Source organism: Podarcis liolepis, assembly GCF_965112155.1.
Source record: "Podarcis liolepis genome assembly, chromosome: 3".
Taxonomy (NCBI): domain Eukaryota; kingdom Metazoa; phylum Chordata; class Lepidosauria; order Squamata; family Lacertidae; genus Podarcis; species Podarcis liolepis.
In genome coordinates this window covers 25358331-25370340 of record NC_139557.1, presented here as the reverse complement: position 1 = coordinate 25370340, position 12010 = coordinate 25358331, and the positions used below count along the sequence as shown (strand labels likewise).

Here is a 12010-nt window from a genome sequence, read left to right as displayed (position 1 = left end):
ATAGAACCTTTTGTTGTCAGTGGGAACTCTGGCAAAGCTGTCTTGCATTAGACCTGGAAAAGAATTCCAAGTGTCCATAATCTCAGTTCCACTGCCCAAGCCTACTCTGGGTGATGGGGCAAGTTTGCAGCTGGTGCCAAAGGCGCCATTTTGGATTCTGGTGTTCACATACACGTGACGTGCAATGCACCAGCATGTTAGGTGTGGCTATGGGGGGCTCATTTAAGCCCACCCCTCCTCCTCAACCTCTGCTTGAGGGCATCCTCCCTCCCTTTTTTGCAGTTTGGCTTTCAGTGGTCACTTCTGGGCCACAGGGGAATTTCTGACTCAGTTGTCTGGTTTGGCAAGTGGGTTTTCTCACCTTCTCCATGCTGTAGGGCTGGGAAAGGAAGTTGATTAGCCATGGTGTCTGTCCACTCAGCCATTAGGCCCAGGTTAATTTGGCTCCTGCACTGTTACCCCTTTTAAACAGGTTAATCATGTCACTTTTGCAGGAAGGTATAGGAAGCAGAGCATGTTAGGATAGCTTGTTAGTGACCCTTGGGGATGACTGTCAGTGCTTAAGGCCTGAACGTGAGAGCAGGTTTCTTCAACCTTGTAGACCCCTAAGGGGGTGGGGGTGGGCAGGTCTCTCTACTTACCTTCAAGGTGTGGCTGGAGTTAGGTAAAGGTAAAGGGACCCCTGACCATTAGGTCCAGTCGTGACCGACTCTGGGGTTGCGGCGCTCATCTCGCTTTATTGGCCAAGGGAGCCGGCATATAGCTTCTGGGTCATGTGGCCAGCATGACTAAGCCGCTTCTGGCGAACCAGAGCAGCGCACGGAAATGCCGTTTACCTTCCCGCCAGAGCGGTACCTATTTATCTACTTGCAGTTTGATGTGCTTTTGAACTGCTAGGTTGGCAGGAGCAGGGACCGAGCAACGGGAGCTCAACCCATCACGGGGATTCGAACTGCTGACCTTCTGATCAGCAAGTCCTAAGCTCTGTGGTTTAACCCACAGCCTCACCTGTACTGGAGTTAGGGCTAGGCAAATATGCTTGCTTCTGGCCTGGTAGGGGTTTGGTCACCCTTATAGCTGCACAAGCCCCATAAACATAAGCACTTCCCATACCAGTAGTTTTGCTCTGCAGGTTTGGATTTATATAAATAAAAGTGTCACTTATTCAACCCAACTATATGTCTCTCAGTGTTTGTTTTAGCTATCAGCCTCAAAAGCCCACCTCAAAAGAAAGACAAGCAGCTAAAGTTCCAGGTTACTCGCCCTCTAATGGATTAACCGTATGAAAAGACTATGAAAACTGGACTATACCTCCAATTTTGCCCACACAGAGCTTTTTCCTCACCGCACAGAAACTACTAGAGTCATTAGTTCCTATGGGGACAGAAAACAGGCACTGCATGGGTGAAATGGGAGAAGCAACAGCCCCTTCCTCTCAGATGGCTCATGAGAATGGCTGTAGGTCTCCACTTCCTATTTTGCCCTCACAACATTTTTTCACTCCTCATACAGGGATAGCGGAAAGGATCCGAAGACTTGGAAAGATACTGGACTGGCTCAGAACAACTGCCAGCCATTTCTTTCTTTCTTTCTTTCTTTCTTTCTTTCTTTCTTTCTTTCTTTCTTTCTTGAGCTTGAGTAATTTCTGAATTACTTTGGAAAGCTCATTATCTCCCCTTTTCAGCAGGATAATAAGACCAGGTTTTATGTGTGACCTCATGAAAACAAACAATTGAGATAAAGAGCAACTCAGATATTGAATTTCACATTAATCCCATTATTAATGGAGAAAGCATACGAGTGATCTAGTCTTATATACCTTGTGAACAGAAAATGAGTAGAATATGATATAGTAAAAATCCATGCAAAGAACAATACACAAATATTACCCTTGCCACAAGACAGCTAAATGATGGTTTGTTAAAAAACTGGCCTGTGTTTCAGTGAGGGACAGGGAGAGATGGAGGGATACTTTTGTACATTCAAGAAGACACATATCTTTGGGAACAAGGGCAATAAAATTATTTGTTGTTGTTGTTGTTGTTGTTGTTGTTGTTACAATCTTCTAGCTATGGACCCAAATTTGCCACCAATTTTGCAGGGGGTCAGTATAGACAACACCAGATAGGACAAAATAATTCATGGAGACCTCACAGAGAACGAGCACTCTTTTTAGTAAGAATTACCACAGAATTTTGCTTCAAGGCAAAACATGAGGTGAATCTGGAGATTTCTCATTGGGTAAGAAATGTGAAGAAAACTGAAAGAGTTTTCCTTCCAGTAGCACCTTAAAGACCAACTAAGTTAGTTCTTGGTATGAGCTTTCGTGTGCATGCACACTTCTTCAGATACACTGAAACAGAAGTTGCCAGATCCTTCTATATAGTGAGAAGGGTATTACTCAGAAGGGTGGTGGGAATACCCTTCTGAGTAATACCCCTCCCCACCTTCTCACTATATAGAAGGATCTGGCAACTTCTGTTTCAGTGTATCTGAAGAAGTGTGCATGCACACGAAAGCTCATACCAAGAACTAACTTAGTTGGTCTTTAAGGTGCTACTGGAAGGATTTTTTTTTTTTTTTTTTTTTGACTATGGTAGACCAACACGGCTACCTATCTGTAACTGAAAGAGTTTTGATAGGGACGTCAAAATTTATTGTAGTCTGTAGTCCATTCATTCCTAGGCTGCATCAAATGTCCTTCAGAAATCAAGGTAAAAGCATACCAGATGAATTTCAAGAAAAGCCAAAAGAATTTCAGGGAGAGTAGTAGCAGATTTCCTCAGAGATGGCCCACATATTTAGTTTCAATATATGTATATGGTGGTGGTTGGGGGAAACCTGAGATAGATTATATACCATTTCAAAGCATCGTTATCTCATATGTAATAATGCATTATCCATAAAGAGAGCTATGAAGCGTTTAACAAACTTTTAGATTACCGTGTTATCTAACATTACCTGTACAAGTCGGCAAAGGCTTGTCCCAAACTCTTCGATCTCCACTTAGGCAGGTAATAGTGCTGCTACCATGCATTGTGTAGCCTGGATTGCAACTGTACAAAACAACCGTATCTGTGTAATGGCCTTCATCGCGAATCTTGTAGCCATAGTTTGGTGTTCCGGAATCCTCACATTTCACTAAATCAAAGCCTATAAAGGAAAGCAAAACATGGAAGCACACATTTGAATTCTGTATTGCGGCACACAATTAGTCATTTCCCTACCAATAACAGAGATGATTCCCCATGTCTGTCTGCTCATGGGGAGGGCTTTCGACACCACCTCTAACAGAAGAGAAAAACAGGGAGATATTCACAATTTCCCTTCCCTTTGCAGCTCTCCCACATTTCGCCTTCCATGCTGATGTTGAGGCTCCTCTAATCCTTTGGAACATAATGTTTTTGGGGTGGGGAGAAGGGGACACAGGAACTGCGTGGGGAAGAGGGGAATCCATCTTCTTTCATGAGTGGATGGCAGTGTGGCATAGGGAGAAAATTTGAGGCTACGTGTTATCAGTAAGTTCAAAGATTATAGTCTCCCTAGTTTTGTTTTTATGCGCAGTGCGGGGAGTTAGAACTTTGCCCACCAGATATGCCTATTCCATGTCTGACATCCTAGGTCCACATGTGGGTGCACCATGTGAATATGAACACATGTAAAAATCCAATGTACAGAGTCCCTAATTGGGTTTTCAGATTTTAAATCAGATATTGCGCTGTTCATGCCCACATGAGTTAAGGCATGTATACCCTATTCAAACATTACACCCACTGCGGGGACATCTGGGAGAATTAGAGGTGGGGCAGGCATACCTGGAGGGCAGGGTGGGAAGTTGAGTTTTCACTCTCTCGCCACTTGTGGGGGATAAGAATGGTGAGCATATCATCCAATTCGACCCCAAAAGTATCTTCATTTCACATAAATGAGATCCTCAAATTTGACCTCACTATTGTCCAATTTTGGGGCTCTTCTGATGTTATTCCTTCCTGTGCCATGAAGTCAATGTCAGAAAACAAAAATGTGATGATCTCTTGAAAACTGGACACCTTTTATTAATTACTGAAGAAATAAGGCACAGCCATCAACTTATGTCATTGGCGCATTAAATTTATGACGATATTTCAACATGGAAATTACAAATAGCAATGTATTATGTATTTCCCCCCTTATTTTTTGAAGTATTTGTATCCTGTCGTACTGTGAAAATGCACCTCAAGTTGAAATCAATAAAACTTGGGGAAAATATATTTAGGTACTATAGAATACGAAAGCAACATACAAAGCATAGCACAACAGCACTTCTAATAAATATGAGCTGGGCCCCAAATGCCCCCTTAAATAAAAAGGTTTAAGTTGCTCACAAAGGGTTACATTATTGTGTGTATAGGTGTGGATCCATATCCATATCATATTATTATTATTAGTTTGGTTTTCCCCTCTAACTACTCACACTGCCTCAAAAAGTGTTTGGCAAAAGCCAAAACCAGCCAAACACAGCCCTGAAACACTACTTTTAAACTACCACTTAGTCAAGTGAGGGAGATTTTTTAAAATATAAATACTACATATCTGACCAAGGGTTTATCTGACCTGTTTTGTTTTGTTTGTAAGAACCTATTTAACTCTTTTCCCTAAACATTTTATTTTTAAACTAATAAGATTTGTGGTAGGCTGACATCTAACACCACTACATTTTTAAAAGCCTCCAAAATTAGGCATCAGTTTTCAAGCACTGGGAGAGTTGTTGTTTATAAAAAAAAACAGCATGATCATATCATCTGTGCCAAATCAGAAACTCAGTTGCAGCCAGATGACAAAGAAGGAAGTTTCAGAAATGGTTTCAAATGCAGCACAGCACAGCAGAACAGAGTTGCTGCTGTAAAAGTAAAGTTAAAAGGTGCAGATGTACGCCTGCATCATTCTGTGTGCTTCTTTGGGCTGGAGCCACACAGATAAGTGAAAATAAGCGAACATTTCTGATTACGTGATCTGCGATTCAAATGACTGCAATGCAAACTTGCTGGGGATTCTCAGCAACAGATGTCAATCATACAGACATGAAAACATGATGAATCTGTTTATTTGCAACCAGGTGCCTTGATGGGTAGGTAATAAGTAGCCTCAGAAAAACCCGTCGACATATTAGAAGGCAAGTCAGCTCTGAGTGTTATTTGTCAAGACTGCACACTGTTTACTGTAACAAACGCTGTATACAGAAAAGAAACATTTCCTTCCAATGTATAAGCAGTGATACATTGTGTGTCAAAAACATTATACTTAACCACTTGTCAAATTTGTTAGTGGCAAAATATCAACACAACTAGGTTTAAAAAGCTTCAAGTCAAATGGATTGCCCACAAGGCTGAATCTGAACTTGAAGGCTTGCGTGTCCCTGCAATTTCACCTTGCCACAGAAAAAGAATAATAATAAGATGAAATGATGCATTTACCTTTCAGAAAAGAGGTGACCCCTAACAATGCACTTGGGTATAATCTCCTTAGGGAAGAGATGTGAGGAGAAATGCATTTTAAATGCCAAAAAATTCTGAACCAGAAGTTTGACTGCTGTTGCTAACTGGGGACCACTTACCAGTACTTAGCCAGGAAGATGGTCCCCTATGTCTCCTCCCCAGCGGACACCAATTAGAAAATGTGGAAGGGGAAAAACTAAGGCTGGAAACACATGCAATAAAAAGATAATTCAAAATACTGTGCAGCCCTGTTAGAGCTGTAGCATATTAACAATCTGAATATTGATATGGAAGCCTTGGCCATTTCCCACTCACTGACTTCCTGGTCACTGCCTTCTCCTCCTTTGACTGGGAAACAGAGTACTGCAGATAGGCACTCTGAAGTGGGGAAGAGATTGTGACATGGGGCTGTGAGTCATTTTGTTGTGCAGCTGGAAGAGGAGATTGTGAAAGCAGTAGTGGACTCAGGTAGGTAGGTAGGTAGGTAGGTAGGTAGGTAAGGGAGTGGGTGGCAGGCAGGCAGGTGTTTGGTTTCCAGGGCAGCTGAGAGCGTATTCATGGCACTGTAGACTCTCATTTGCCTCCAGCTTAAGACATGTTCTTTGTCACCCCTGCTGTAAAAAATATCCTGTAGGCCACAAGAGGACAAAGTCAGCAAGGAGAGCAAGCAACACTACATCTACCTGGATTTATCCAGCCAGTTCCCAGGTAATTCCAATCATGTACCCATCCACTGCTTTAGATATTGTTGTAAATAAATGTGGCAAAATAGCCAGCAGACCTTCACTTAGCTTCTTCCCATTTGGTCCTGTGGAGGACCCAGGCATAGCATTTCACTGACCCCAGTGCTGCCAGCTACTGCTTCTATGCTCCAAAGGAATGGGCGAATATGCCAATTTTCATTTCTCCCAATTTCTAATTCTTTACGTCATAAGTTCAGTTCTTTGCACTTCCAAATCACTTTTCTCTTTTTTGGAATCCTCATGAAAATTCATTAGCATTTTAGTTCAAATTTATCCTAATTTTGTATGCAATTGTGATGAATATAACCATTTTTTGTAAAGGCAATTTCCCCCTAACAGAATGCACTTGTGTATTTTAGGAATACATGCGCTGTCTGCACAATTTAACCCATTATATATTACTTGACTGCACTGAAAAATGCAGAAAACATTCAAAGGTTGGCTATCTTTCTGCTCTCTTATTGTTTCAGAAAATGAGAATTAGGTAGGTCTGCCATTAAATTGTGCACTGAATCAAATTTCTCTCCCAACCCAAATGCTTGCTGCAACTACTCATTGTCTTTCTTTACCCTGCACAGGAAGTTTCAAGTTCTTTCCCTCACTTTTTCTCACTCACATGAGAGCTTATCCAAATACTTAAACCCAGTACTTTTTGTGACTGTGCTCACTGATAAAGAGTACTGGAACCTTTTCATTTTAAACTTTTCTGCTTCTTTACTTTTGTTCAGCTGAACTCTGGAAGCACCAAACACTATTTTAATTCAGCTAGAAGTCTAGACTGTCCAAAATAAAATTTACAATCTGATTTTCTGTTGTCAGTTGCTGTAGAATCTTGAGCACAGAAAGGCTAGTTTTGTTCACAGTGAAAGCTGAGCTGTTTTTCTTTCAACAGATCAGAATACACAATGGCTTTCTGGCAAAGGAGGACACAGAACCACCCCCCATCCCCATTGCATCTCTTCCCATCTTCCAGAAGGAAAGGCAATCACTTTAAAAAAGCAGCTGCTTTTGTGATGCTGAGGTGAGGGTTGGAGATCCAAGAGTATTACTTGACAGGAAGTAAGGACCAAATAATCACAGATTACTCCTTTCCCTGTTGAGCCCCATATATCTCAGGAAGTAAGCAAGAATAACTAGAGTGTGCTGTGGAGATGGTGGAAAGTAACTGAAGGAACCTTTCATAGTGCACTGGGTCTGCTTCCATTCCTTATCAGTGACTAAACTGATCTTCCTCTGACCACTGAGTTTCCTTTCATGCCATATTGTTATCACTTTAAGTCTGGAAAAGGTAATTGTAGCGACAGAACTCTAGATCAGTGTTTCCCAACCAGTGTTCCGCGGCACACTAGTGTGCCGCAAGACGTTGCCTGGTGTGCCGTGGGAGGGAGGCGGGCGAGTCGGGCGGCGAGAGGCGGGGCGGCGGCGGCGAGGAGAGGCCGCCCAGCGCGGGGCTCTCGCCGTCTGCCTGCCTGGCTGCCTGCGTGGCGCTGACGTCACGGGGCTGTAACGTGCCCCACATAGGCACACGCGGGGCGGCGAGCTCCCTCCCTCCCACATCCCATTGCTGCTCGCTTCGGCCGGCCTACTGGGCTGTCGCAGGCGGAAGGCCTGCGCATGCGCGAGGTTTTCACGCCTTCGGGATTCCCTTCACGCCTTCCTCCTCCCGGGTCCTTGAGAGCGCGGGAAGCGGCAGCGCGAGACCGGCGTTGAGCCTGGTAGGTATTGCGCTTGCCAAGGCAGTCATTTGGGAAATGAAAACTTGCAAAGCAAGCAACCAGTTCAATCTGAAGTACGTGTATGCTTAATATCCTGTATCTGAAACCTGTTCTGCCCCCTCCCCCACACTTGGTGCCATTTTCATCTACACATGCAGCAGAGTAAGTTGACCCAGAATAGTACCAATTCAGATTGCAGATGGGAGAATGACAGTGCTGAATGCTTTCCCATGTAGAACAGTCCCTGCAAATAAAAACCTAGCATATTTGGAAGAGGGATGCTAGCCTAACCATTACCTTCTATGCTGTTACTATTTTTTTATTTTTTATTTGCATAAGTAAAAAGTGACCTTTCCCCATCTGGCATGGTGGTGTGCCTCAAGATTTTTTTCATGAAACAAGTGTGCCTTTGCCCAAAAAAGGTTGGGAAACACTGCTCTAGATGATGTATTTTAGGTATCAACCTTCATATGGAAGGAACTGAAGTGAGCAATTGTTCAGTGTTCTGAATAACAGCAAGGGAAAGCTCCAAGTGAGGTAAAATTATGCCTTTTCTTTCACAGAATGGGTGTTTCTGTTGTGTCCTGTTATCACACTGTTCAATCTCTTCCTTTAAGGGTATCTTGCTCTATATAAATGCCAATGAGCTGTATTGTCAAATGACAATATACCTTTTGAGGGTTGTAAACAAGAAAAACCAGAGTTCAGGTAGAGGGCCCATAAAGTAAATATACATGAACACCAACTGCAGAATAATATTCTTTATCCCCTTTCTGTGTCATAACCTGTCCAGTACATCACAGAGAATGAACTGTCTATTCTAATAGTAATTCCTCAGCCTATACGAGGGCATTTACAAGCAAAAAAGCATTTTAAGGTTTCTGTCAGTTTATTTTAAACTCTAATCTGATCAAACTTTTTACCTGGGGTGAAGTGTTATGCAGTCTGACTGCAAAGAACATAACAACTTTAAGTCTCTCTGGCATTAGAATTATACTTCCCTTTCCTCCCTCCCTCCCTCTCTCTCCCTCCCTCCCTCTCTCTCTCTCTCTCTCACACACACACACTCACTTTTCAGTAAACAAGGCCTACAACTTTTCAACATTACATGTCATTCTACCATTTCCCCCCACTACTTGTTTGATTGACTGCACAGCATTCTAAATTTGTGCAGATACTATGCATATAGATCAGGATCCCAGCTTCAGAATGTAGACTACCATGCAAGGAAAGTTTGTAGATGGGTCCATCAAGGATGTGATGACATGAACAGGGGCAGTAAAGCACAGCAGTGCTCTTCATTTCGCACAGAGTTAATCACGGAAGGTAGTAATGATTGATTAGGCTTCTATATCTCTGGCTACTTTTACTTGCCTTAACAGGACATCACATTAGCACAGGGAAGCAGGACACACAATCCTGCCCCTGCTCCCGGGATCAGCTGAAGTTGTAACCATTTCAAAATTCCTGACATTTCTGAATGAGATTAAGGAAAATCTAAGCACGTCAAAGTGCAAGTAGATAAATAGGTACTGCTCCAGTGGGAAGGTAAACGGCATCTCTGGTTCACCAGAAGCGGCTTAGTCATGCTGGCCACATGACCCAGAAGCTGTATGCCAGCTCCCTCGGCCAATAAAGCGAGATGAGCGCCACAACCCCAGAGTCAGCCATGACTGGATCTAATGGTCAGGGGTCTCTTTACCTTTACCTTTAAGCTCTTTTCAGGCAACCAATCCAAGGTGTCTGAACATATGTGTGCAGAAAGGAAAGGAGGACCAACAACAACAGATCTCCCTCCAACCACCCATGTGTATGCAATAGCCTGGGTGAAGAGGCCAGTTATGCAAAAGAAGAAGCTAGACAAACTCATTGGGAGAACTATGCATATTATTACACTCCACCCCAATCTCTGAGCGGTGCATGATTCTAGGGGTTCCAGGCACACTTATTCAGGGTCAGTGTTTCCTTTTGGAAATGAGGCACAGTGGAGACTGCAGTATCTTTATGATGTATAGATTATTTACACATATATACAACCTGAGTCGATGATGGAAGGGCTTCCCGCTTTAACACTCCAAGAGGGTATTGCTTGCCCCACAGCTGCAGCCCTCCATTCAGACACCAGCATTGTGCTTTCTGACTCTCTTTCTATCTCATTACTTACTCCTACATTACATCACTCCTAGCCCTAAGCTTCTCTAATCTTTTCCTTTATCTTTAGAGCGAAGGGTGACCCACACCTTTGCCTTCTCACACAGTTCCCTTTGATGCTTTGTGTTCTTCTTGATGGCCCATCCCTAGGCTAATTTTACACAGCATGGCTTAATTAGCTTTTAACACATGCTGATTCCATAGGTTTAGCATTATCTAGCACATAATCCAGCACACACGTACTGGTTTAATACACATCAGCCTAATACACAGGATCTAGTTATCACTACACACAGGAGACCAGCCTAGCTTAGCTAGCTTTTGACACTCTAAGCCTTAATTGAATTGTCACACCTACTGGAACTAATAATTTAGGATGTCTAGCACCCACAAACTTGTAACAATATAGTGGATCTCTTAATACAGGCTACTGAATGTTCCTAGGTTAGGGGTGGCGCACCCACCACAAACTTTCCCCTTTCTCCCATTAATCTAAATCGATTGAAAAAGCTCTGTCGATGCAAATTAGTGGTACATTTTTGTTCTGTGTAAACCTTCTTGCCATGTAATTTCTGATATATTTATACTTTTGAAGTCCAGAAAAGAAATGGAGGTAATCAAAGGGTTTAGTGAAGCAGGTGTTGTTTTGCATTCATGTTGAAATTGTATCTTAAGGATATGATGATACAAATGCTTCTGATGGCATTTGTAGGGATATGCTCATTAAAGTTCCAGTGACTCTGATCTGAGTCCAAAAGTTTAGCATCAGGATTAACATGCCCAAATAAATTATGCAAGATCTCAAATGTACTGAACCCAATGGCAGTATTTCTTAACAAGGAAAGTAGTAAAGAAATTTATGACACTGTGGGGAGTATATTTAAGGGGTCTTTGTTTTTTGTCCCCCACCCCCCAAAAAAGCAGTTTTGAAAATAACATAAAGTACTCTTTTTTGCAGTCCTGATCTTCTATCAATAGCCTTAAGGCAAACATCTGGCTGCTTCCTAAGGACCCAGGCATGATTTATGGCACCTACTGTTATTTATTTGACTGTTTGGTTGCCTTTGTAAATTTATTAGCCACGGATGAAAATACAATGTTTCCATATGGTGGCTTACAACAAAATTATATGTTGCAAGAGCATCCATGTTTTGAACATAACTACTGCATGTGCAGGCAGGCCATTTCTTCCATGAAAACCACAACTGTGTTTGTATTTAATAAATGGGTCTCCGTGCGTCTGGCTATTTTCACTGGATAGGAGAATTCATGTACACCAACCACCATTATATCAAATAATTAAAGGAGATGGGTTGTTTTTAGACACAACTTGGAATAAGAGTTTTACACTTCCATGAAAAATGGAATCTCTTTTCTTCTTCATCATTTATTATTATTATTATTATTATTATTATTATTATTATTATTATTATTATTATTATTATTATTATTATTATTATTATATTTGTGCAGTGCATGTATTCTTCAGAGGTGCAAGATTAGGGCAAAGAATAGAGGGTTATGTTCCAGGTCAGAAGACACTGAAAAAAAGCAAACAGTTCAGGATGGTCCTCTGAAGGGGGAAAAAGAAAGATGTGAAAGCACGGAGATGTATTTCAGCTCTCTTGTCAACATGCAACAATGGTAAACATAAATCACAGCTTACAATGGATTTATTTCCAGGTTCTGCACTGTGCGCGTGCACATATTGTGCCAGCTGTGGGCCAAATGAATTTATATGTTCTATTATTTTGATTTTATTCTCTTCTCACATACTTGGTGCCTCTTTGTCTTCATGCCTGCCACCTGGCATATCAGCCCATTCCCATTTTGTTCTGAATGTCATTTTTAAGGTTAAGGGGTAACCAGCCAGGCAGCAGAGAATATTAGCACCTTACACGGCAATGACAAAATCTTCCTGCTGGTT

The 12010-nt window shown here is 42.1% G+C and overlaps 1 protein-coding gene across 4 annotated transcripts in view; it reads right to left on the bottom strand.

Moving 5' to 3' along the window:
• CSMD1 (CUB and Sushi multiple domains 1) overlaps nt 1–12010 on the bottom strand; it is a 963313-nt gene that overhangs the window by 174461 nt on the left and 776842 nt on the right. For all 4 annotated transcript variants that reach the window (XM_083495378.1, XM_083495379.1, XM_083495380.1 and 1 more), the window contains one exon: nt 2962–3153. In XM_083495378.1, the coding sequence (XP_083351504.1) occupies nt 2962–3153 (192 nt within the window). The remainder of the gene's footprint in view (nt 1–2961; nt 3154–12010) is intronic.